At 39.6% G+C, this 27041-nt stretch overlaps 3 protein-coding genes across 4 annotated transcripts in view; 1 reads left to right on the forward strand and 2 right to left on the reverse strand.

The window, feature by feature from the left end:
* Window positions 1-1326: 1326 nt before the first annotated feature.
* On the reverse strand, window positions 1327-7289 carry prelid3b (PRELI domain containing 3). The gene is made up of 6 exons (XM_069678067.1): window positions 7170-7289; window positions 5982-6150; window positions 4296-4385; window positions 3818-3888; window positions 3623-3725; window positions 1327-2854 (listed from the first exon to the last, which is right to left on the reverse strand). The coding sequence occupies exons 1-6, from the start codon at window positions 7199-7201 to the stop codon at window positions 2738-2740; spliced, it is 582 nt and encodes a 193-aa protein (XP_069534168.1). The 5' UTR covers window positions 7202-7289; the 3' UTR covers window positions 1327-2737.
* A 1374-nt stretch (window positions 7290-8663) lies between these two features.
* tubb1 (tubulin, beta 1 class VI) lies at window positions 8664-12146 on the reverse strand. The gene is made up of 4 exons (XM_069677669.1): window positions 12070-12146; window positions 11218-11326; window positions 10931-11041; window positions 8664-10140 (listed from the first exon to the last, which is right to left on the reverse strand). The coding sequence occupies exons 1-4, from the start codon at window positions 12124-12126 to the stop codon at window positions 8999-9001; spliced, it is 1419 nt and encodes a 472-aa protein (XP_069533770.1). The 5' UTR covers window positions 12127-12146; the 3' UTR covers window positions 8664-8998.
* Window positions 12147-17593: 5447 nt separating this feature from the next.
* The window catches only part of LOC138605514 (guanine nucleotide-binding protein G(s) subunit alpha-like), a 30000-nt gene continuing 20552 nt past the window's right edge, over window positions 17594-27041 (forward strand). For both annotated transcript variants that reach the window (XM_069677825.1, XM_069677826.1), the window contains exons 1-4: window positions 17594-19189; window positions 21152-21224; window positions 24593-24647; window positions 24990-25109. In XM_069677825.1, coding sequence (XP_069533926.1) covers window positions 19051-19189; window positions 21152-21224; window positions 24593-24647; window positions 24990-25109 — 387 coding nt within the window. In that variant the 5' untranslated portion in view covers window positions 17594-19050. The remainder of the gene's footprint in view (window positions 19190-21151; window positions 21225-24592; window positions 24648-24989; window positions 25110-27041) is intronic.

A 27041-nucleotide genomic window follows, 5' to 3' on the forward strand; every position in this document is an offset into this window, starting at 1 on the left:
TTTCATTTGTTTCCTTTTCTTATAAATATGTAGCACATGTAGCACCTGAGCCATTTGTGTTGTGTTTGCGACATGGGTAGGTAAGTGGAAATCTCTAACTTCTTAATTTAATTAATCACTGCTATTATGTTATTATAAGCTTTTAAAACTGCTGTGCTAATATCACACACATGTGGTAACTTTGCAACTTAAAAAAGCATAAGAAGGAAATCAAACAGTAGAAGAAAGTCTGCTGTTGGTCAAATTCTGGCTGCACTTTACCTTTTGTCTCGATACTGTGAGTTTAGCTTTGAAACACTTCTCACTGCGTGGTAAAGCTTATCAATGTAAACTGTTTCAATACATACATTTACATATGTTTTTACATCAACTTCTTCATCTGAACTTTTGTAGGAGGCCTACATAAGTGGGTGAACACAACCAAAATGACAGTAAATCTTTTTATATTACCTTCAGAGATGAAATTGTAAGTTCTGCATTTGGCCACAGCGTGGCAGCACATGGCCCTTTCATTGTAGGTATGCATCACCCATGAATGATCCATGTTAAAAGAATGCAGTTGTACTTGCCTACACCTTCAATAAGTGTTTGAGCAGTGCTAACAGTACTCAGATCATAAAACAAATTTAGGAATAATAGTCTAAATACTAATATTACAAGTAAAAGCCCTGTAATGAAAATCTTAACAAAGACAAAGTCCTGAAAGTAAAAGTCCTCATTGGGAAGAACACAGTATTTCAGAATAACGTATGTACCAGCTAAATATAACTAATGATGCAATCCTATGTAAGTATCATGACTATTACACCTGGTAAAGATTGAACTAATTTCTAGTTCTTAATATAGCCTACTACTGGATAGCTTAATGCATGATCATTTAGTCATTTCAACTTCTGTGTTATCTTAAATAAATTTAACAGAGTAGCAAGAACAGAATATTGGACCCCAAAATTAACCGAGTACAACAATAAATAAGCATAAAACTGAAATTCCAGAGCAAAGTACAAATACCTCGACCTTGTAAATAAGTTCAGGACTCGTGTAAATGTACTCAGTCACATTCGAACACTGTTTTACCGTGCAGACTCTAGTTTCTCTAACAATGAGATTTGGAATGCGCTTATTTAGTGAGCATATCTTGTCTGACATGCTGAAGGAGATAAAGTTACTACAAAGAATCATGTGACACTTGTTCACAGGCCACGCTGTCACTTAAAATGAACAGAAACTTTTAACAGCAACCTTGTCTTTTTCTCTTTTCATACTTTGTACCTAATTTAGAGAAATAATGACAAATCTTTAATTAAAACAGTTTAAATACTTTATTTATTGCCACATTCTGCAGTTAGAGACATTTTTTTACATAGGCACAAAATTCACAATTTTAACTAAGTATCTGACATCACATTTCTCAATGGTGAACCAAAGTTGCAACTTACTACTTCAAAACAATCCGTTTCTCTAAATAAATAATCCTGTAAAATGTAAAAATATATACATTTTAAAGAAACTAAACTTTCACCATCACCATACTGCTTCTGTTACATGAAGAGAGTCCTTCTCAAATGCAAACTGTAACCACTTTTAATCTCTCAAACAGTATTACCAAAATATTAGCACCCTCAGCAGGTGTAGCAGCTTTTCTTTGTTAAAATACTTTATCCTGTAAGTGCAAATAAAAGTCTCAGCCTTTACACAGAGAGGTGGTGCTGAGAGTAGTGTCATAACCGAGGAACTGTAGTCTTGTGTGTTCTGATAAAACTGTTTGAGTGCAGTAAACACATTCAGGTACAGTCGAGAGCTGAACGTTTCTGCTCGACAAGTGTCTAAAAATCAGAGTGAATTTAAAGTTACAGCATTTGAGAAGGTCTCCTTCAAAAAAATAAATATGGCGAGTACCTTGATCCCTTCATGTCACTTAAATATCTTAATTACAATGTTAGTTAACACATAATAACAACATACAGTCTTACATTCAGGCTCACAAACGTTGCCTGGCTCAGAGTGTCTTGTTATTATTGAGGTCCCACAAGAAAACATCGTTGAGGAGATGGTTCTCTGACACAAACAAACCTCACAGTGAAACATTTCATGAACATGTCAGTGTCAATGGCTGCGCTAACCCAAGCTTTTACCTTGTGTCACCCGAAACCACTTCCATGTACCCTTGACATGCATTGCACTTGACCTCTGCCTTGTTGGTGTTACAACAGGAGGATTCCTCTCACCATAACTGCTGCTGTTCGCACAGAGTTCAAGGAAGACGCGACTTACTGCTTTTCAGAGGTCTTTGTTGGATGAAAACACAGCTGGCAAAGGTGCCTTGAAGCGGCTGCACCAAAAGGGGTGCGTCTCTTTTGGCACATTTTTTTGTTTTCCAGTACACCCAGTGCCTCTGCTACCGGTCAGCCAAAGCTACATGTTTCCAAACACACATATAAAAGTGGTGTTTAAACTTGTCCCTGAGCGTGCCACATACTGGTCCTCCCCGAGTCTCTTACTCACTGCGAACCTGCCAGGCAGTATCCTCTGAAAACACTCCACAGAATCCCTTTATGTTGCAGTCTGCTGTTAAAAATATATCTAATGTAGATAGTAAAGTACGAGATGAATGAAGTTTACCCTCAAATATTACAAAAAGTCCAGAGCAGCAAATCCAGCACCCGAGCATCATAAAGGGAGGCTGCTTGTACTGACGTGTAGCTTCTCAGACCGTGCTGGTAAAGACAGGCGGGTGTCATTTCTCAGTGACTGCAGCAGCCATGGGGGTGCGCATGGTGGTGCGTGCTGTGGCTGCCAGCTCCTCGATTTCTGCATTCAGTCGTCTGATGACCCACTCCATGGCTTCACGGCCCTGATAAGAACAAACACAAAGCATTAGTTTACAGAAGTGGATATAAAGGGAATCAAGCTCATCAAACAGTAGAATCTTTTCAAAAGAAGGAAAGACAGGAATTATCTGACAGTTTGTTAGGTTCAGGTCGGGAACCTTTCAAGAGGTGCAAAGTTAAGTTTGAAGGACACATAAAGGATAGAGGGGCCAGTGTTCTTCAAACAGTATCTAAGATGATCACTTCTCTCCAATGTCAGCTTATGGATTATTATGTCTACAAATGACATACTATCTGTTTTTTAGCAATATGTGTGTGTGTTAGCTCCCTTTGAAGAGTTAGCAAGTCTTAACTCTTCTATTTCTACTAGCATGATAGCAGGCCAGATGAAACTTTCTTGGAAAATACCCTTTCTGCTTCATGCCAGTAAAAATCCATAAAATAAAACTATTTGAAGAGGATAAGTCAATCTTTTAATTAACACCTCACAAATGACATTCAGACTTAAGGATCAGAAACTGACTTTGCTTTATTTTATGAGATCTTAAGCTAAAACAAAAGGTTTCAAACCACTAGGAGAAGTTAAAAACAAGCCACATATATGCCGTAACAATTGAGCAGGAATATGATAATAACCGGTGTAATGCAACTGATGTTAAAGTTCTTTTAAGTTGCAGGATAGGGAATATGTTGATAAGTTGTCTAACATTCATTCTATTGGGAACTACCAGATATGGGCATCACTAAAGTTTTGGGTCCCAACTGAGAGACGTTCCTAACAGATCTCTTACCTTTCCAGCGTTGGCAGACATGGTGCTGGCCATAACTCCCTCCAAATAACTGCTGAGACTGACTCCTTTCACAGAGATGATAGCCTCCTGAGTGAGTATTGTCCTAGAGTTGAGAGAGATTAAAGAAATCAGTGTCTGTCCTGAATGCTTTAGAAAAGAATGATGCATAAAAATCTACGCTATGCAAAAACTCACTTCTCCTTATCCTCCGGGTGTGGTTTGTACGTTAACCTTTCATCCACAGACACCATGTTTGTGAAAGTGATCTGTAGAGGGGATAAATGTGAGACATTAATATAATGAGTGCATGTGAACGCAGCATTATGAACACTTGTGGTTGAAACGTGAGCCATGGACCTGTCGAACAAGCAAGACTTCATGCCAGAGAAGTTTCATCGTTTATTGTTCAGACAAATGGAGGTCACCACGAGTGAATCTGAACATGTAATGACTGTTTTAGCTTGACACAAAATAGAACATGTTTTGTAAACAGCCAGCCAGCCATTATCTATATCGCTTATCCTGTTCAGGGTCGCGGGGGGCTGGAGCCTATCCCAGCTGTCATTGGGCGAAGGGCTGGGCACAACCTGGACTGGTCGTTTTGTGTACGGATTAAATGGTTTTTAAGATGTGTGTCTTAAAGGGTTCTGTGTGTTATGTCATAATTACTCACATTTGAGGACTGAAGTTCAAAAGTCTTCTCTTCGGGATCTACAACCGAGTGCTCCTGAACATACGTGTACGTCCGGGAGTTTCCAATAATCTAAGGACAAAGAAGAGACATGCTTTACAAACATGTGGTTGATATACCCACAAAAAGTCTTAAAGAAAGCTCAGCTTCATGCCCACATGCACGATACACAAATCATCTGATGACTTTGGTCTCATTAACCTATTCAAATCAATATTATTAAAGTGTTGTCAGCAGAAACAAAGCAATACCAGCTGAGACTACAGTTTAATTTTATGTTGGAAATCTGTCACATGCACACTGAACCACTACTTTATTTAATAGATTCCTACACATTTGTTATTTATTAACCCATCAAACTTTAAAATTACATTTTAGCTCAATTTAAATCTCAAAATTAGCTTCTTAAGGCAAACATCTGGGCCCAGATACTTCCTGCAGGTGAACTTCAACTTAAAATGTATTTTACAAACTTTAAATAATAAATATAAACTGAAATCTATATGACTCTAATGTTCAACACCATCCTTAGTTTTTCAGCATTTATCACAGTTAAGAGTGATTTCGTATTGTAAACATTTAAGAATTAAAGCCTCCATTTTAAATGAGTTATGGTTCACAATCCTGTTTCTTAAGATTTAAGGTCGAAATTGTCAGGTTACCTAATACAGAACTCCCGAATGCCCTTTTTCCACTTTTAACAGTGTTGAGAGATGAACCAGCAGGAAGACGTCTTTATGATACATTGAGTTTATTAGCATTCACCTAGGTTCAGGGGTGATTTGATTAGAGACAATCTGATTAAGGGTTGAGCTAATATGCTATCCATCACCGCCTGTGTCATAGACTGCCCTTGGAATTAAAGGATCTATTCATAGACGTTACCACTGACTTCAACTTCATCCTTAAACATCTAAGTGAAGGTCAGGGCTAAAGAACAGCTACAGATTGGCTAATGTTTTAAAAATGACTTTGAAGCAGGATATTATCTCTCCCCAGGTCTTATCATCACTAAGCTCAGAGAGCAAAGGAAGGGGACAAGTTCACATGACATGTTGCAGACATTTAGGAGTCTTCTTCACTTCTTTGCATTCTTGTGACCTCTAGTTTTAACCCGAGCCCACAGCGATGGAAAGTTACATCACATGCTGTCAGGGGTTACATCCCAGCAATGGCAGAAATGGCACTATCGTGTCCCGTACAACACGAGCCATGGAACAGGGCCATAAACTTGCCTGAACTCCAGTCAGCTAGCAGGTCTGCTGTCCTTTCCCTGGACAGAAATAGCCTAATAGCCGGGGTTAAGGTCCCGCTCACTGGCTGGAAAGTATTAACCCCATCTCCGGTGGATGACCAACTCAGGCTATAACTGGATTCACTGTCATGTTTTGACTTTCAGAGTACTTTTAAGCCCTTAAACATCACAACATAAGATTGTTTGTTTGCTATGATCTCATACTTTTATAGCAGGTGTCATACTGCTTTGTTTACACAGTGTTAAAGAGACGCACACAGAGCACGAGCACAAACTTGCCCTGCAGGTCATGTTTCTCCATTCAGAGTCATGTGTACACTTTCAGCGTGTTTAACTACAAGGTAGCCTGCAGCAGAATATTTGACAGTGATGCTAGACTGCAGACCAATAAGGCAGACAGGTTTGAAACTTACAGATTTGACTATTGACGGAAGACCCCACTCTGTGCTGAGCAGTCTTTTACTGTGGAGACGTCCCTGTTTGTCGATGTCTCTGTCCAAAACATCCACTCCAATCACGCTGGGGTTCATTGGGTTGGGGTACTTCTGCATAGCCGCTTTGGTCACCGTCTCCCAGGGATGGCTGCAGGAAGAAAAGGCAAAAAAATAAATTAATTAAAATGATGGCACTCATTGACTGATAGTCAGTAATTGTTTCTGTAAACATACAATGCGTCTTGGGATAATCGCTTCACAATTTCAAGGCAAAAAAATACAATTAAAAACGACTGAGTAATTTAACTTAATTTTTGTGAGGGAACAATATTCATTAAGAGCCTACATGTACTGAAGTACTGTTTTAAGTATCCTTTTTTTTTTTTGAGTATTTTTGTCATTCCTCATACTTCTAACTTATTCTCTACTATGTTTCAGTGGGAGTAGTGTGCTTTTCAAAACAAATACAGTTGTTTCAGAGATGAAAATATTGTGAATTTAGTCAAACGACACGTCATTTAGTCCCATGAATGTCCGTAAAATTATATTTTTATCTTACATTATTTAGTGAGGAGAAAAAAAATGGTGGTCTTTCGTGTACAAATGAGAGCCGAAATGTAGCGCTGGATGGTTTCCACGGAGACGCGTGAACGCGCCAGCTTTGTCCTGTGACGTAAGCAGACACGGCGGCAAAATGTAGGGGAAAGGTCGCGCGCTGGGGGCTGGACCTGACCGGCGGATTATGCAATGTGACAGCTTTTTTTCTGCAACGACATATCCAAGGTCTTGTATTCACCTTTGATACGTTTAAAGGGTGATTTTTAAAATGTGTTCGTTATTACGGTCTTTGCGTAGCTTCTATAAAGTGTGGTAATCCTAGAAGAAGACATTGACTGGCGGTACAAGGGTGGGAAATCGGGTTTTGTAACGGTACTAGCTTCTACAGCGAGAACTATTAGCATACTAGCAAATGACGCAAAAGTTATAGATAGACTCTTATTTTAGTTCAGGTTTATGTCACAAACTATGTGTAAAATGTTCTCAAGATTTCACACAAATCCAGCGAGCGTTACTCAACAGCCTGAACCAGACAGTGAACCTCCGACAGTCTTTAAACACATCACCGGAGTATAAATTAAAATGTGTCTACCAAGCAAGGCCACTTACTTGAATATGTGCTCCGACGTCCAGAACTTCATGGTTTAGGTTGTTGTTTGGCAGATGAGGGTGATGCTGAAGCGTCGAGGAGTGGATCAGCCGGTAGGCAGGCACAGTCACACTAAATGAAATCGGTGAACCACGTTCAAAGGCACCCGTGAGCCTCCTCCCACTGTTCTAGAGTAGTCACATGAGTAGTATTAGTGACGCACTTCCGTCAGTCAGTAAATGCCGCATGAACCTGTTAATGCTGGAGACAGCTGAGTGAAAAGTGTTTTATTTAACTCGATAATTTATTAACTAAACATAGAAAACGAAATATATTTCGCTTTTAGCTTAACTTATAGCCTCTCGTGTATTTCCTTATGCAGTTATGTAACCTGCAGTATAGAGATATCGTCCATTTAACCTTTAATGTTGCACAATTCAGCCCAGTGAAGGTTGAAAGTTCTCTGCAACCTTGGAAGAAATAAATAGATGGTGTCTTTTAACCCAACAGGAGCAACCCCTTTGCCTTATATTAGTGTAATTCTCATCAGTATTGCTCTAAAATAGACCTTTGTGCACTATGTAGGTGGTTTGGTGTGCTTTTTTTTCTTTTTTACAGCTAAGCTCACGTGCCAGTAGAGAGATTATTTTTTATATTACACGTTACATAATCAAGGCTGGACGACTTTCAAGAATGGTCAACGACAGGACATAAATTTAAGAGGTGTTCAAGTGATTTATAATTGTGTTTTTATTATTTATTATTTTTTTACATGTTTTTTCTTTTGAGTTACTAAATGAAAGTTACAATTTTACTACTTCTGGACTTAAAATAATTTAAATAAAAGAAGTAAAAAATCTTAATCCTGTTGAACTGTGCCAAGGTGTTACAAGTAGACATTGCTTAATTATTAGGTTAACTTTTGGAACCACTGATCTACTGAAATCTGCCGGTCCAGTTAGTGCGTACTTCTTAACCTAACCACCTGACCTTTGGAACTGTATGTACATTGGCCTGTGTGAGGCAATTTCAGTCTGTCACCATAACCTATATCCACATATGTGTTACAAGCATTATCTTCACCGCTGTCCCTGTTTATGAGTCTCTACAACTTCATTGCTACAGTGCAGCTGAGGCAATGCCACGTCACGTGCTTATCTCAGAGTGCAGACACTCGGTTCAAGTCATGTGTAATCTCTATGTCCCAGATTCTTACGAACGGGAGGAAACTCTGTGACAGCCTCGAACCATGTCACTGTCGCTGGGCTGTCAGAGACCTGTCCATCACTGCAGCCAAGTTTAGTTTCAGTCAAGGTCCTGTTTAACTCCAAATGAAAAAACTGAAGAAAAGTTAAATTATTTTGGTACTTTCCCTCAAATATCTTCATGCAAGTTCTTTTCAAGTTTTAGAAACACTCACTTTTTACGTTTAAATGTTTAATTACCATTATAACAAGATTGTTAATTCAATATTTACCCTACTGTATGTCTGAAGAGAGATATTGGACAAACAGTTCAACCATCCAAATTTTATTTTTATGGCTGTAAAATTGACAAAGCTTGTGTGACATGACATTTTTTATATTTACAAAAAATCCATAACTTTAAAATATGTACTACAAAAGACAAAAAATCAAATCCCTAAAAACAAACATTCAAGAATACACATTGAAAATATACATTCAACACAAAAATCACCTGTCATGTCTTTTTATCAAGTAAAAGCTCATCTAAATCAATAAAATGCAAAAAGTAAGATTCAAATCAACAGCAGAACAACAATGCCAAATGTTTTTTTATCATCCATTCAACAGTGTCAAACTTACACAACACACTGTACGCCCTTCTCTTAATCTACAGTTTCTTTGCTTGTTTCAGTCACTGTCTCCAGTTTAACTTCCACCCGAGACTCAACATTTGTTGTCACTTTTGATGAAGGTCCCTCCTCTTCTTCATCCTCTGCTTCCGAATCTTGTTCAACAGTGGCGTCTTGGTACTGCTGGTACTCTGACACCAGGTCGTTGAGGTTGCTCTCAGCCTCAGTGAATTCCATTTCATCCATGCCCTCCCCAATGTACCAGTGGAGAAAAGCTTTCCGCCTGAACATCAACGAGAACTGCTCGCCCACACGGCGGAATATCTCCTGAATGGCTGTGTTGTTGCCGATGAAGGTGGATGACATTTTGAGGCCTGTGGGTGGGATGTCACACACGGCAACTTTGACGTTATGGGGGATCCATTCAACAAAGTGGTTGGTGTTTTTCTGCTGGATTGCGAGCATCTGTTCGTCTACCTCTTTGGTGGACATCCGGCCACGGAAGATGCCAGCGACAGTGAGGTAGCGGCCTCGCCTGGGGTCGCAAGCCGTCATCATGTTGCGGGCGTCAAACATCTGCTGGGTGAGCTCAGGCACTGTGAGGGCTCTGTACTGCTTGCTTCCTCTGGGCGTCAGGGGGGCAAAGCCTGGCATGAAGAAGTGGAGGCGAGGGAAAGGTACCATGTTCACAGCCAGCTTCCTCAGGTCTGCGTTGAGCTGTCCTGGAAATCTCAAAGAGGTTGTGACCCCGCTCATGGTCATGGAGACCAAGTGGTTGAGGTCCCCGTAAGTCGGTGTGGTCAGTTTAAGCGTGCGAAAACAGATGTCGTAGAGGGCCTCGTTGTCGATGCAGAAGGTCTCGTCTGTGTTCTCCAGCAGCTGGTGGACTGACAGGGTGGCGTTGTACGGCTCCACCACAGTGTCGGAGACTTTAGGGGAGGGCATGATGCTGAAGGTGTTCATGATGCGGTCGGGGTACTCCTCTCGGATCTTGTTGATGAGGAGAGTTCCCATGCCAGAGCCGGTCCCACCTCCTAAGGAGTGAACCAGCTGGAAGCCCTGCAGGCAATCGCAGCTTTCACTCTCATTCCTCACCCGGTCTACAACCTGCTCCACCAGCTCTGCTCCCTCTGTGTAGTGGCCCTTCGCCCAGTTATTGCCAGCTCCTGAGTTCCCTGTGACACCAAAACAAAGGTATGTAGGTTAACCTAATGTAATCACTTTTCAATAGAGTCCATGGAACATTGCCTTACATTAAGATTGCAAATCTATGTGGCCAAATATGGTCACATATTCAAATGTATCTCTGAATATGCTTCCATTTTTCAATTTCTTATATATTGAAATGATTATCCTTTCACTCAGATATATTAAACAGGTAAAGTGTTAGATTCATGACGATGATTCTTTGAGCTCCTGTTTTATTTGCTCTTGCAGATATGTCTGGTTCCCCTCCTGAAACAGATTCCCATCCGACCTGATTCAGGTCAGACCAATCACAAATTCTCATCAAACATGGGCTGAGATTAATACAGTGACTGAACAGCATCGAGACATTTTTATAAACAACCAAGATGGCTGCCGCTGATGTGGAACATTCAGAATCTAATATTACACCTCAGGAATAACTGGATGGTAGTTCACATTACTTTATAATACTAAGTGTTTGTGATGCCAAAAGTCTGTAATATGTTGAGCTTGGAGCCTTATGAACTTAATAGCCAGCCTAGCAGCCTTCTGCTACATCACACATCTCCTTGCTCTGATTGATTGAGGGTCCATCCAAATGTGTCAAGAGGCATTTTGGTCTGCATCAGTTGATTATGCCCCTTGGAAACTGAGAGTTTTCAGGGGCGATGCTTTGCTACCCTTTATGAGCATTTGTAGTTTAGTAGTGTCTTCATGGCTAAGTAGGAAACTCTAAGCGGGTATTTTCCAATTTGACTTTTATGTTATTTGTCTCACCGTGGATGAAGTTGTCAGGCCTGAAAAGAGCCCCGATGCGACTTCCTCTCACACTGTCCATCGTACCAGGCTCCAAGTCAACGAGCAGGGCCCTGGGGACATATTTCCCACCTGCAAGAACAATAAAAATCTAGTACAAATATAGCTGCAAATGGGCATCCTACTTAAATCTGAGTTCACTTTGTGTCAATTTAAAAAAAAAAATTAGATTAAAAACAACAATTGAGTCAAAAGGAATCGTTCAGTAAACAGTTTGCAGTCCACACACACAGTAACTTCTTCATTACCATGTGCCTCACTGAAGTAGACGTTGACCCGCTCCAGTTGGAGGTTGCTGTCACCCTCATAGTTTCCTGTTGCATTGAGCCCATGTTCTTCACTGATCACCTCCCAAAACTACAAAGACAAAGTCATCAACCAAATTCAATGATTTTACACAGACATTAGGCGTAGCCAAAAGGTTTAGCTGTTTAAAGAGATAAGAGACCCCCAAAATATTAACAACAAAATATCTGACACCTTGCTGTTTTTTTATGTAGACAAGAGTTTTTATGCAGTTTGGCAAAGTGTACCTTTTTTGTTTGCATGTAATGAAAACAGAATAATAACTGAAGTAACAGGTTGGTTTTCACACTGACACATACCCTCACGTCTAACAGCAATACTTAGCTGTGTTATCTGGCAGATCCTCTCTCTTGTTTTGTGGTTACCATGATAAAAATGTCCCACCCATGCCAGTTTCGCATTTGTCCCTTATCTTTCCCCCAAATGCTTGACAGGGAACACCCTGTGTCACTCACAACTGTTGGTGGCACCATGCAAATGAACAGAAAGCATCAAATGATGCATCATTATTTTTAAAAATACAAATATTAAAGATGATTTCTTTTAGATCTAATTGATATAACTTTAATATTTAAGTCAAAACATGTCCTTATTTTGCCTCAGCTAGTGGGCAGGTAATTTAAAAAGCAGATATTCAGCTTGAAGCTCGTATTCTACAGGTTCTTCTTAAAAGTACATTGATGTATGCTACGCAGATACATACACCATTTGATCACATAATTCCCGATATGTTTAACAAAGTTAGGCCCAAAACAAACTGTAACATTTAACAGTGGAGAATTGTATTTTATTACCTTTGAGCCGATCTGGTTGCCACATTGTCCAATTTGCAGATGTACAATTTCACGCATGATGATCGAGCTACAGTACACAGAGCAGCTGGGGTCTCTGATAGGCTTCAGTCCTCTGACCATGTCTTTTATACTGTTACAGAGATGATGTCATCACTGATGTCAGGAAGTCACCCCAGGCTATGTATTAGGGTGGCCTGAGACACCAAGAAAACTCTTATTAGAACACAAGGAAAGTATTAGCCATACTTTTACACTGAAGTAGGTCTTATGTCTTCCAATATGATGCCTCAGGTTTTATTGTATATTTATATGTTTTATTTTGTTTTTCCCCAAAAAAAGAGAAAGGCTTATAGTAATAAGATAACTATTTTAGTTTTATCCTAAATGAATTATTTTTCCACTGTTGCTGAAGAAAACATTTGGTGAAATGATGCACCACAAAGCAACATAACCATATTGACTGTAGATGGCAAAAAACACATCTGTGAAATACTTCCCAAAAACAGGAAGGCATCGTAGAGAAGCTGAATGGAAGTGTCTCTGCAGTGCCAGATAACAGTACATTAATATCATGTCTACATTGATATGAATATTTCCAAACACAACAACATCCAAATACCAAACATGATTTGACTATGCTTGAGGTGTCTTGGCATGTACTCTGAGTTGTACACTGAGTTTAGTGTTGTGCAGAACATGATTCCATTACAAGAGGAAAGAATAGTTTTAAAATACAAAATAGTACAGTGGTATGGTTTAAGACTTTTAATTACATCCCAGTTTTTGTTCTTTAATGAACCAACTTGTAAAAAACAAGTTTTCCATTTTCAGCCACTTTGTCATTGTAGTTGAAATAATAATGGAGTAAAGTGCAGCAGTTTGGAGACTTTGTATGAGAGATGCTACCATCTAGAGGACAATCACGGATATAACATGATGTCACTGGAGCATGTATTGTTTTATAGATAAGCAAGTTGATTGACAGATTTCTTTGTTAACTTGCCGGTGTGTTTCTGCTTTATATTTCCATTGATTATTGTTATGTAATTAACTATTTAATGTCACTTGAATTCACATGGTCACTAGTTTAAACCAGACCAGGTGTAAGCCTGCCAAGAATAAACAAAACAAAGAGCAGGATGTTCAAATAGATATAGAAACAAGAAGGCTAAAAGCCATTCGTGTAAATTCCTACTTTAAGGCAGAACGAGGAATTTTCTGAAAAACAACAGACTCATACAAACACAGTGTCTCATCACTGTGACCCACGAATAGTTTGTCTTGGTGGCTCTGTCTGTCAAGATCCTGCGCTCTGCCTCTATTTTCTATAGGCAGTAACAGCACATGTTTAAGACAGTACTCTATGAGAAGATAACGACCAGGTGACCCATCTCAGGAACTGCAGCAGTCTTTGAAGCAAATCTGGCGAAAGCAGCTGATTTGACATGTTGGCAAAACTTTATAACTTCTATGTCAGTAACTTGATGGACACTTTCCCAAAAACACTTTTCGCCATCTACTTACATTGTGAGAGCGACGTCTGTAAATCAGCGTATAATTCAGTATAAAGCCCTCATTGAAATCATTAAATCAATCATTGAATTCACTTATTCTGCAGATTCACAGCCATGTTCCTCTGAGCGCATGCAGATGATGGGAAGCTTAAAAGCTGTTATCATGTTTATCATTTCACCTCTCCTCGCCTCTCGATCGTTCAGCAACTCAAAAGACAATTCTGAGTAAAAACTCGCTCACTACTGGCAGCTAAGTCACATCAGCGAACGTTAGATTTCAAACAATTCCTAGCAGACATTAGTCTACTGTGAGCAAGCTAGCATTTCCGTTAGTTAGCTAACATTACTGCTAGCTAGCTAAGATTACAGTTAGCTCGGTTTACGCCTTTCCAATTGTATCGTGTACCATTGTGAAATGTTAGCTAGGAAGTATAAAGTTAGCTGTTGTCTAACAGTAGGTAAGGAGTAAAAATGTTATCATGTAGTAATGTTAGAGGAGAAGTCTTTCTTTTGTGGAACTGCTGTGACCCAACTGTTTGGTGACAAGTCACAACTCTCTGGGATCCTTAAACCGATAGTTTAAATTAAACAATGCTTTGTATCTTGTAAAGGAAGAGATATTTTTAATGTAAAATATAGATCTGAAAATAAACTACTACTGTCACATTAATGGAGTGAAATCTATGAATTGTTATGGAGTAGAAAAATATAGTACGAGTATCAAATAGCAATGAATGGAAACACTCTGGTGAAGTATAAGTACCATAAAAACTACTTTTTGTTTTTACTACTTAGTGAACAGTACTGAAGTAAACAGCTTTGTTTTGTTCACGGCTGTGAAACTGTTTGGGTATTTACTGCGCCTTTAGAAAAGAAGACTAACTTCCTAATGTGAGTAAGCAAAGAAGAAACACGTCAGAGGTACAAAATGTGATCATCCCAAGAAGATTTTAATATTACCTCTAATGTGGGTTCCAAATTTAAGTCATTACTGGCACTTCTTTAGTCGTCTGTTTGGGTTCATTAGAGAGTCACAGTAGCATTTAGTTGTCATTGATGACCTTTATGTGTTTTGCCCTGAGCTTCTTTCCACTGCCTTTTGACGCATTTGTGGAGGGAGGTGTTTTCTTGTGGTGTTCTTGGTGTGTGTGTGTGTGTGTGTGTGTGTGTGTGCCCATGCATGATTTGTGATGCAGTGTTTCAGTGCATGGGTGTACGAGCCAAAGGGGTAAAAAGGCAGGGAGCCGTTTAAAAATTCAAGTTACCATTAGGTGAGGTAAGCTGGCAGAACATCTTGGTTGCATTGTAAATGTTTCTCAAACTACATTGTCAAGTGACATTGGGTTTAAAATGGGTTCATAAACACCTTCTAATAATTTAAAAACCAATATTGTGCTATCATGCCACAGATGATTCCCACAGAGACATCAAGGTGTATCATCATCCAACCCAAGATGTTGTTGGAGGTTCCACAGTGAACGACACGTCAAAAACAAGGACAAATTAAAAATGACCTTTTTTGTGGTTTCCAAAGTTTGGCCTCCCTCAGCTAAACATGCTCAGTTGTCATTGAGATCGTCAAGGTTGTTGTTACATGTCCCAGATATGGAGTTTATGACATGAAATTAACAGTGATAACAGAATAATGAATGTAATACTGTAATTTACACGTGTTTGACACAACATGCATGTTGCACATAGGTTTAAAAGTCATCAAACAACCATGAGTGGTAGTGGTAGTATGGGTATATCTCAATCCTTTTACAAAGAGCCAAAGACACTAAATATTTGTAAGTCCTGACCTCTTGGCTTTGTAGTGTATCGATGTTTAAATGGAAGAAGATTCTAAAGCAGAGTCTATTTTGATAAAATACTTGAACTATTAATGGCCATCGGGGAACTGGTAGAGAAACTATCGGTGTTTCTCTACTCTCAGTAAAACATTTTATTTCTCTGTATCTCAGTCAATAAGCTTAAAAATAAACTGATAATCTAACCTGAACCCGTATGAAAGAAAAACTGCATTTGAACAATTTGCCTGTAAACTGTTTTGAAGTTCTATGGAAGAAATGAACAAGAAATTTCCATTATTTCTGTAAATGTGTCAAACCAACTGTTAATCTGTTTATTAAAACGTGTCAAAGAGTGCAGAGTGATATGAAACAGAAAGCATTAGACTTGGTACCTGTTGGTACTGACCTGGGACTAAACAATGCTTTGTCCCACCTGTGCCAGGCCCTCATGACCTGCATGGAACAACTTGACTGAAGAGGTTCAGTGACCAAGGTATCCTTCACGTTCTGTTGTCATTAGTACTATTAGTATTATTGCAACGAAATAAGTTTGCATTTACTTTTTACTTGTAGTTATTGGTAACTTAACATACGTACATGTTATCACTGTTATTGATTTACGTTTTTTCGTCAGATAGGTTGATTATCTTGTCGCTTCAAAGGGGGCGCCTCTCCCCTTCTGTACCTCTGCTTCTTGACGCTTCGGGCAATCATGTGATCCGAGCCTGCTTCAGTCCAGATGCGTCAAGCAACAGCAAGCAGCAAACCGGAAGTATTGTAATCTCTACTTCAAACTAAGAGCATAACATTCCTTCATCTTAGTAAGGGTAAAGATATCCTATTCCAATGAAACTTGTTTAATCCTTTAATTTTGCCTTTAAGTATAAATAAACATCGTGTTATTGATGGATGTATTTTACATTCTAAGTGTTTAGAGCGATTGGGACATTACAGAGAGAAGGTTTGATATTATCTTAACTTAAACTCCAAGCCACAAAACATTACAATAATATGAGTTGGATGATAAGGTTTTTGATCATTGGAGTTATATCAGTAATATACTGTATTGTTTTGCTATCAATTGGACTGTAAACTGTAAATTTAGACTGCTGTAAATTGTTCCAAATTGTAATTAATCTCTACAGGTAATTTATTCATAGCAAAAAAAAAAAAAAAACATTATATAAGAAATAAAAATTGTGCACAATTTATACTTACATTAGTTTGTAATTGCAAAACAAATAAGGCTCTAACACATAGGTTGGATTATATTCAGGAAGAAGTAAAGAAAGCAGTGACTGTATATAAAGATTTATACAGTCTCAGAAAGAAAGCAATAAAGCACTTAAGAACAGTTTTTGGGTACTTTCACTTTCAACTTCAACTCCATTACATTAATTTGACAACAGTGGCTTCAAATGAAGGTATTACATATGATATATTACATTAAAGATTATTTTTCCAAAGTCTTTGACCTGTCACAACTAAAAACAGTAACAGTTTTAGTTGGGGCCCTTGTCACATTTCAGTTGTCAGTGAGTTGGTAGCATTTGCACGATGGGACATTTCCCCTCACAATACACGCATACTCTCACTTGCATGCATAATATTAAATGTTTATTTAATTGAACTGAGGTAACTCTGCTTAGTTAATAAACAGTAAAGTTTGAATGTTTGACGTTCTTGTATAGCCTGCTGGTTCATTACTTTAATACATTTACTATAAATGTTTTATTACCTTTAACCTATTATTAATACAATTCTATTTTTTTGGTCACAAGATCCTCTGTGCAGCCTTTTTATTTTCTAAACAGATCATTTATATTATAAATATCGATTTTTTTTTATGTTAACTTACAGTTCTAAATATTTTTTCTGTCCTATTACTATTTCTTTAAACCAAAATACAAAAGCAAATTCTTTCTCAACCCTACATGGCATTAAACCTGATTCCATCTCAGATTCCTAATTCAGCACGAGGGATGCATTTTCCACCACTGTCAGGAAGTCCATCAATGAGTCATAAAACCCTCTTTTCTAATAGAAAGCCACCTTCATAGGCAAAACAACAATATGACCATTTTGTTGGAAAAATTATGTAAGCTATATTGGGCACGTTGTCCATTAGCTCTTTATCGTGAAACTTCAAACCGGAAGTTAAGAATTCTCGTCACGAGGAACTTGACCACCGTTCTTCGTTCCCAGGGTTCCGTGAGAGCCGTTTGCCCCACCCCACCTCTTCAACGCTATCTATCTCAATGTACAATTCTCAGAGAAAAAAGGGGGCAAAAATAATTCAGAGTAACGCCGCAAAGAAACGATTCTCGTCCCCTCCGCCGGTTCACCGGAGCAGACGCGGCCTGTCGGCGGTAAAAAATGAACGTCTCGCCGTTGGATCAGTGATTGAAAACACCGCGGTATGTTCATGTATCATGCACATGTAACCATAATCTACCATACGGATTCAAAGGGAATACAAAAAGCTGAGGGACTTGACAGCGGGCTGTAACGTTACCTGCGCCAAACGGGGGAAATAACGGAGGAATTTCAGCCAATATCACCTGGATATCGCGTTAAATTCAAGGACATCCAACTGCCAAACACCGCCTTCGCTCGCGCGGAGAAGCTTTCAGATGTGAGGAGAAATACAAATTAACGTAACAGAGAGAAAAAGGACGGAGAAGGGGCCTTTTTTGGGTCTGGTCAAACCCTCCGAAAAAAGCAAGCACCAGCATCTGTTGACGAGGAGAGGAAATAAATTTGACATCGGCCAAAAAGAGGATATTATTGATAACGACGACAACCCCCTTCCTAAAATACGGCGTATAATGTGACGGATTTGTGATAGAGAAAGAAGCCCCGGTGTAGCCTGATGATTCACATGCCGTCATTTTAAGAGGAAATATTTATTTTATATTTTTTTCAACCCCCTTCTGATGTGCTTTGGTTCATGGTGGAAGGATTGCAAACAACCCCGTAAAAAATAAAAGTAAAATATTCATTAAAGGTGGGTAAAAAATAAGGAAGGAAAATAGGGCTTTGGTTGTGAGTGGAAATGAATTGAAAGGCGGTGTGAGATATCTGCCGAAGATGGGCTCCGGAGGAGACATTTGCTAAGAAAATCACACAAAAACGAGGAAATAAACCATTTAAAAAAGGAACCGTTTAGATTCTAAACACCTTACAGGAGACAGGACCACCGACGCTGCATTCATGTACATTACAAGCCTGGAAATCTCACATCCTCTCTCATATCAATGTTGATGACTTCATTGCGGATTTACAGTGAAAAACACAAGAATCAAGCGTCTGAGAGGGCGGCATCGTTTCTCTGCTGCTTTCTGAGGGATCTCTTGTTGATTAATTGCCAGTAAATAGTCACATCCATCCTTACATATAAACTGTGCCAAAGCCTGGTGGAGCCTGACCGCTTTTTTTCTTTTTACATCTGTTTCATCTGCATCCGGCAACATAAATGTCACCCATTTTGAGCCAGGTGTTCCTCTGCTGGGCCAGTCTAGGAATTTTGGCTTGATTGATTTTTCTTCTGATCAACACCCTCCCTCCTTCCTTCCTCCTTCCCTACACCCACCCACCTTCCAAACCAAACCACCCACCCACCCTGCCTTGCCTGCCTCCCCCCCTTGAACCTATCACTGGGTTTTTGGGAAAAGATGGGCTGTCTTGGCAATAGTAAGACCGAAGACCAACGAAATGAGGAGAAGGCACAGAGGGAAGCCAACAAAAAGATAGAGAAGCAGCTGCAAAAAGACAAACAGATATACCGGGCCACTCACCGGCTACTACTATTAGGTAGGTTTCTTTAAATCCATCTTTGACGTGTCTGTCTGTGTGATCATTTGAGGCATTAAGGTCACTTATGTGCTGATAAAACAACAGCTGACCTATTCATACAAATGTAAATCCACTGTTTCATGGAAAAGATGCTTTAAACAGAAAAGCATCCACACATTATGCAATGATATGATGTCACTATGCTACCAGGTTTTTCAGTGATTTAAACAGGCCTGTCTCCTGCATTCATGGGTCATTATGAAGCATTATTACAGAACATGTGAGACGCTGGACGGGCAGACGGACACCATTTGTGTGAGGGCAGCATGCAGAGGCTGGGAGGCCACCAATAGGCGTTCTGTGCATGCTTTTTTCTCCACACAGGACAGGCACACGTATTGCAAAATTTGGGGTTTCCAGGTGCTCACTATTGTTTTCATTTCAGTTGATAAAGCTGTTTCTGGCTTTATCGTCCAGGCCTGCATGTCTCGATACAGTCTGAACCTCAAGGCCACGGCTCGTATCCTGCTAAGCCTCTTGGAGTACGGACAGCAAATTAGGATTACTATTAGGATTACTAGCTAGCTTCCCTTGAACCACTGTCCCGTTCATTCTAATCTGAAATTGATCCGAGATTTGAACACTTACACCCGGGCTCTAAATAGCAGGCCTGTAGCCTAGCTCCTTGAGTCCAGGTTAGCAGGCGTTACGGCCTGCTTTCTCTCATTTCTAGCTCGCTAGGACACATGTAGGACTGTGAACTGTATTTCACACGAGAGGTATTTGGACAGACTAGAATTGTCTTGATTCTTAAATGCATTTCTTAAGGTGTTTATCCAGATGTCATGAATCAAAGAGGGAGAAACACAAGGTTATATAAAGTAACCTTTCTCCCTCTTTTATGTTGCATCATGTCCTGGAGACAAAATTGTACTTGTATATGGTTGAAACGACAACAAAGACAGCTAATGAAGACAGAGCAGATCAGTTAGACCTCAGCCATGACATGATGCTGAGCGTCCTGTATCTGGAAGAAGTACAAATACACCAATGTAGAAACACTGTGTGTATAAGGAAAACCTTTCATTCAACCATCTAAGTAAAAGTTAACGTATTATCAAAAACAGTCGTACTTAAGGTATTATGAGTGAAAGCTCTCGTTCTGCAGAAAAAATCCGACATTATTAAATGTTTGAGCTCGCTTTCATTGTTTCTGGTTTCATTTTCTTGGATTTTCTCTGTTTTTTATTAGAATATTCGATTATTTTCCTCTTCAGACATCAAACTGGAACCATGCAACAAGTTCAGGGGTTAAGATTCTTCTAACAACTCATAGACATCTGAAATGTGTTCAGGGACCCCAACTACACACCCCTTATTCTGTAAGGGGTCACAAGCTACAAAGGCTGGAGACTACGAGTCAAACCTTGAACACTGTGTTAGATAATCATGTTGAGTTTGAATCTGTAAACAGTTACTCGCCCCTACAGCAGTCTTATTAATGCAACATTTCCCCTTGGATCTTGTAGATTACAGGTCTAATCTCTAGTAAAAAGTAAAGTATCTCACATTAAAGTTAGAATGAAACTGTTGGGCTTTTCCACACCTGATTAGAACAGGCGTAGACGGTTCCAGCCTCACTCGGCCTCCTCGTGTGGCTCGGCCCTCTTAGTGTTTGCTTTACCATTTGACATGGAAGAAGGCTTTAGGTGACCGGGACGGCACACAGAATCACATCCCTCATTTTAAAATGATTTATGGATTAAATCTCAGGCATCAAGTTTCTGTTATCTTCAACATTAAGTGCCCCCATGTTTCACCAAGACCACCAGCATCCCTAAAGTTTCCTTGATCCAATGACCACCGTTAAACCATCACGCACTAGTCACAGGATATTTACTTTGGTATCTTTTTAAAGGAGTTTTGCTCACCTGTCATAATCACTGTAAGACTTATCGTGTGTCCTCCTTCTTCTTTCAGGGGCCGGTGAATCCGGGAAAAGCACGATAGTCAAACAGATGCGAATATTGCACGTGAATGGCTTCAACGCAGAGTAAGTGTTGGTCGTACCTTACGCTTTATTCTGTGTCTCTGTTACTCACACACCTACAGCACATTTCACCACTACAGTGTTACATTCAAAAAGGAAGGAGAATTATTGGTGCATTCAGAAGTTACAAATGATATGCAAGACCTTTAGTAAAGTAGTGGTATACAGGTAAAAAGTTCCACTGTCCATTTCATTCAGGAACAGCAGCAGAGTTAGTGTGTTAGGAAGTGAGACATCAGGAAACAGCATGACTTTCAAAAAGACGTACACTAAAATAAATCCAGATTTAATTTGTAAAAATCAGCATGACGAGGCTGCAAATTAAATAATCTCAAGATATGGTAGGCATGACTTTTGGTAAGCACAGAAATGTGTATACGTGTCATTTAAATTCAGCTTATAAATCTTAATGTAAGATAAAATGCACTTAAGCTGAAATAACTTGTATATTTGTTAAAGGCCTGAAAATGAACATGCAGCTATAAGAGTCGTTTCTCAGGCTGTAAACGTTTTCTTTAGTTCGAGCTTTAATGTGAAGATGTTTCTTTTGTCAGGGTGTTTATATCGTGTTCATCAGGGGATAACAACGTTAATGAAGTCCTTGGGTTTTGGGCTCCTGGTCGGACTAAATGATCCAATCTGTAAATCCAGATAATAGAATACAATAGACTGTTCTTTATTGTCATTGCACACGTACAACGACACCGAATGCAACCTTTCATTGTCAGTTAATTAGCAGATTAACCGAAAATGTTTTTCAGTTCAAACCCTAAAACTATATTTCGGCCTTGTTTTCTTAACACATGCAGACATTCAGCTCCAATACTAAACATAAGCAAAGTTTAAAAGTTCGTCTATTCTTGTAGTTTAAAAATAAAGTAAAGTTTTTAGTGGTCTTGTTGGTACAGCAAAGCAGAATCAACTGTCCTCTGAAATGTGTGCGCTCCTGTCCTCGGACAGTTTGGTGTGCGTCTTCAGGCAGGAAGAAAAGAGTCTTTTCTTCTCGTGCTAAACATTTAATTATGTTCATTATTAGAAAGAAAACTTTGGGTTTTTAGACATGAATGGATTTGAGTCGGTTTGAACGGATTGGCTGCTATTTGAATCTTTCTTTGCATTTTCATTAGTGTGGACAGAAACATTGTTTTATTCTAAGAAGTATCCGATATCGTTTGATGATGAGGAAAATGAATGGAAATGTTTTGGGCAGATTTCAGTTACGTTTTGGAGTAAATACTTAGAAGTCTGTGTGACACGAGAAGAAAGCTTCTATCTGTTTCAGGTCTTCATGGAAACATTGCCCCGGGTGTTTTCAGCCACCCTGTCTTGTGAATGTCATAAAAGTCAATCCCAAATTGATGCAATGGAAACTAAAGTCACATTTTTCTATTCTTAATCATGGGTTTCCTAGAAGAGGGATGTTGGGGTAGGAGCATCATCATGTGCTTATTTTTGGGTCACGTCGAACAGATGCTTCTCACAGACACAGACGCTCTGGAGTCAGGACAAACCCGCAGTCGGACTTCGCTCAGAAGTCCTGTTTAGTCCTGAGGGTTGGGTTCACCCTGCTGGGTCGCTCTCTGGGTGCAGGGCAGAGCCAGTGAGCGCAGGGTGCTGGCAGGGTGAGGAGATGATGGGGAGTGACACAGGGATATGGGAGGAAGGTGAGAGGGGAAGAGAACGGAGCGGTGTTTGTTTTTTGTGGAGGTTCTAGTGTCAGGAAGTCTTCCTCTCTTTATCACACTGCGGTCGCTCTGAGGGAAATAAAGGCACAAGGAGTCAAGAGAAGCTCTTTGAGGACACTCTTACAAAGTTCAGACATCTGCTGTCTTTATGGAAATATTAAGATTTATTGTGTGTGTTTTTTTTTAATCTTAATTTTAGAAGTGGGATCAGAAGTTTGAGAACTTGTGTGAGATGATCAACAGGCTCTGTGTTCTTTCTCAGCACCACAAGATTCTGATTATCATGTTGATGATTCTGTCTCGCTGACCATACTTTAACATTCAAGCATCGGTAGCGATGATAAACATTTTTGTCATCAGTGGAAGAAATATATAAACACAACAGTTGCTTCTATATGTTAATGATGTTGAAGAGTTTTGGCTTTTGGCTGCCTCCAAACGTCTGATTGGCTCGACTGTTTTCTAACCGAGGAGACGGCTGTCAATCACACCACAGCTTTCTTTAGAACTTAAAACGTGGGTTTATACAGGTTTGTTTTGTCTGAGCAACTAAATCAAAAAATGACAATCCTCTGAAAGCAGCAACAGACCTCTCTGAATTATTTTTACATGATCAACAGTAGGGATGGGACAAAATATCAAACAGTGGGATCTACATGTGTATGCATCACAACCCCTTATACATCAAACATCATGAGAACGACTTTTTCTACAATCGGACAACATTTTTCTATAAATCTTTGCATGTAAACTAATTTAAATAAATAATGCAATGCAGTGTTTTTTAAGAATCGGATGAGTAGCATAAATGATGTCTCAATGGGACGTTCAGCTGCTTTAATGTCAGCAGAATATTCTCCACAGTGCACTCAGATGTACGACTCACAGGTTGGTTTCTTATTGCTCTGATATACTGAAATGTTTGAGTCATTCAGAAGAAATCTCACGTGCAGGTACCTGATTGTGTAAGCAGCTCTCAGGTTCATTCATTTGGGGAATTTCAGTATCAAATCTGACTTTTCAAACTTTTGAAAGAGTTTCACACGTACGCTGGCAGCTCTGGTTTCTGAAAGACGTGCGTGACGTTCGACCTGTGCTGCTTTTATCAGTGACGCCCACAGACTGAATAACCTGAGTGCTGAGCTGTGCTGATGCTGAAATCCTCTTTGTCTTCACAACAAAACATTTCTCTGTGTTTGATAACACTTTTGTGCTCGTGGAAGGTTTTAGTTGAAATTAAAGTTCAGTTTTCTGTTTTAATATATTTCTGTGCCACAAAGAATGTTGGTTTACTTTAGATATTTGATCTTTTTCCTGTTAAATGTAAAATACAACATAAACAATAACTCCTCCAGATTATATATGCAACAAGTTGTTGTTTTAGAGTTGTTTTCCACTGTTTGATTATATTGTGCACTGTGTGCACCGCGTGTGCTCTTTGTTGTCGTCTCTTTGCTGCTGTTGAGGATCAATAATAATAATAATAATAATAATCAATAAAGGTTTTCTTATTCTTAAAAATATATTTTGACAACAATGTTGCTTTTTCAAGATCCTTGTCACGATGTTTTCTGCAAAGTTTTTTATTTGCATTTAAGCAAACTGATGCTAAACGTCATTATTAAATCAAGATGTATGCCTGCTGTGCAGTAATAAATAACATGAGCCTTTCTTTGTTTTTCACAGGGAGAAAAAACAGAAAATTCACGATATTAAAAACAACATTAAAGAAGCGATAGAGGTAAGAAGTTCACCTTTGACCTACTTTGACCCAGTCATGACCTGGGATATTTGAACAGGACTTACATTGTTTGCAGATTTGTTCATCGTCTGTTCGCCTCTAAAGGATTTGTGTGTCAAAATGTATATTTTAATTTCTAAATATCTTAACATTAAAGTCAAAAGCAGGTTAATTATTACTGACGTATTTAAGCAAGGAAAGAATGTTTTGTTTGCTGATTGCTTTAAATATTAAGCAACACATTTAAATGAAATCTGTTATGAGGAATGTACACGACCAAGGGGTCACATATTTACCCTGATGTTCTGTAAGTGTTCATCCTTCTCCGTTCTCTCCATCCAGACGATTGTGGCTGCCATGACTACGCTCACACCGCCATGCAAGTTAGCCTCTCCTGCAAACCAGTGCCGAATCGACTACGTCCTGAACCAAGTGAACCAGAAGGACTTTGAGTTTCCTTCGGTAAGTTTCGCCTCATCTCCTTTGTAGACTTCTGCACATCGGTTCTCTCCTTTCAACCATTTTAAACCAGAAACTTCACAGTCACACATCGTCTGAGAGTCTGGGACTCGAGGATGATCTGATTAGATTTTAGGGATCAAAGGTCAAGGTCACTGTGACGCCACTTTGTCCCGCTTTGGTAGATGCGATATTGCAGCAATGCCTTTACTGAGGGAGAGAGAGGACAGTGGATAGTGTCATAAACGGGGGAAGAGAGAGTGGGGACGAAACGCGGCAAAGGGCCGAGGGCGGGAGTCCGACCCGGGGCCGCCGCATCGAGGAGTCAGCCTTTGTACATGGGATGGACCATTATACTGCTGAGCTGAACGGGCGCCTCAAATGGAGGGAAATGTATTACACCTTGTTTAGTTATACATCATTTTATCCAGGACAGTGATGCCATCTGCAGTGATTAAGGACTGTCCCAACTCACTCGACTCCTAACGTACGTGTTCTAATGACAAAGGATCATGGTGTGACCTCTCCTGAGTCATTCAGGCCTATTTTGCAGGTGTTTTGTTTTAAGAGGATTTTTACTTTCAGATATTTTAAACATACAAATATGTCCCTGGTCCCCAAACAATCGCTCTGCGAGAAACACTGATGGGTGTGAGCTGCAGGGTGACTGGCGTGGATTGGTTGGACCGATTGGTTTCAGGCAGTTAGGTGGAAAAATACTGTGTGTGTGTGTGTGTGTGTCTGTGTCTGTGTCTGTGTCTGTGTCTGTGTGTGTGTGTGTGTAAATAGTGGATTCTAAAAAAAATATGTCCTCCTGCTTCCTTTGAACAGTGAAACTCACCGGGGATCGTTGTTGTGGAAATGTGAACAAAGACGGTTTGGGAAGCGTGCGGTAAATCGCTACGTCACACACAGACCCGGTGACAGCAGAGGCAGACATTAAAAATAACTATATAGAAAATATAAGTCGTCTTTGCTTTTGCAGCTCATATAGAAGCATGACTCCTGACTTCAGTCTGTTCCATAAGCAGCTAACACTCCTGACAGTCGCTTTCCACAATATCAGCTGATTTGGATTGAATGATCTTTATTTCAGAATATCCAGCTGATAACGTAAATCTTCTGATTCTATAAATATGTTTCCTCTTTTAACTAATGAAAGAGTTTGATCACTTGTTCATGCTGTAAAGGATCAGCTCTCGCTGCTGAATCCTGCAGGTCTCCTTACCTAGGTGTGCTGTAGGTGAGCAGCTCAGTTTGTTTGCGCAGTGATTCAGTAATTAGCAGGTGTGCTTCCGCTTGGGAGGCTGTGAATTGAATGAGCCTCTCACCTGAGGGATCAACACCGCCTATTAACACTGATTGTCTGTAATAACCCTAAATGTGTCCGGAGGGAGGTGTCCTCCAGAAACACACAGACTCAGGGGGGTTCCTACCTGAGCTGCTCCCGCCGGCCTGTCAGAGAATCACTGCTGCGACAGATGTTCATCTGTTCACCTTTTTGTGTAACACTAATGTGACACATTAGTTTGTCAAAGATTGAAGGAGCTGTTGTGGCTGTAATTTAGAGCAACCGGTTTCTTAAGATGAGTTTGTTCATGTGTTGATTTAATTTATGATTCTGTCTTTAAAGTTGTTGCTTGTAGTTTTTTCTTCATTTCATTCAGAAATCTAATGTAGGAGATCCAGCTCCGTCTCTTTGAGTGAAACTGACTCACGCAGACAAAATGATTTCCCTCGGTTACATTGTCCATTGTCAAAAATGGTAAATAGACAATAAGACATGATGTTGTGTAACGCTTTCATTCGTGTAATCACTTCTGTCTTTATGATGAAAACTTTTCATTTCACCTGAAACAATTGTTCGACGTGGTTTATCGACAGCACACTTTACAGTTTGGGAACGATGGGGCTCTGCAGCTGTTTTTCTGCTGG

This window comes from Semicossyphus pulcher, unplaced genomic scaffold (assembly GCF_022749685.1).
Source record: "Semicossyphus pulcher isolate SPU_LCO1_2020_fin unplaced genomic scaffold, fSemPul1.0.p SCAF_3, whole genome shotgun sequence".
NCBI lineage: Eukaryota > Metazoa > Chordata > Actinopteri > Labriformes > Labridae > Semicossyphus > Semicossyphus pulcher.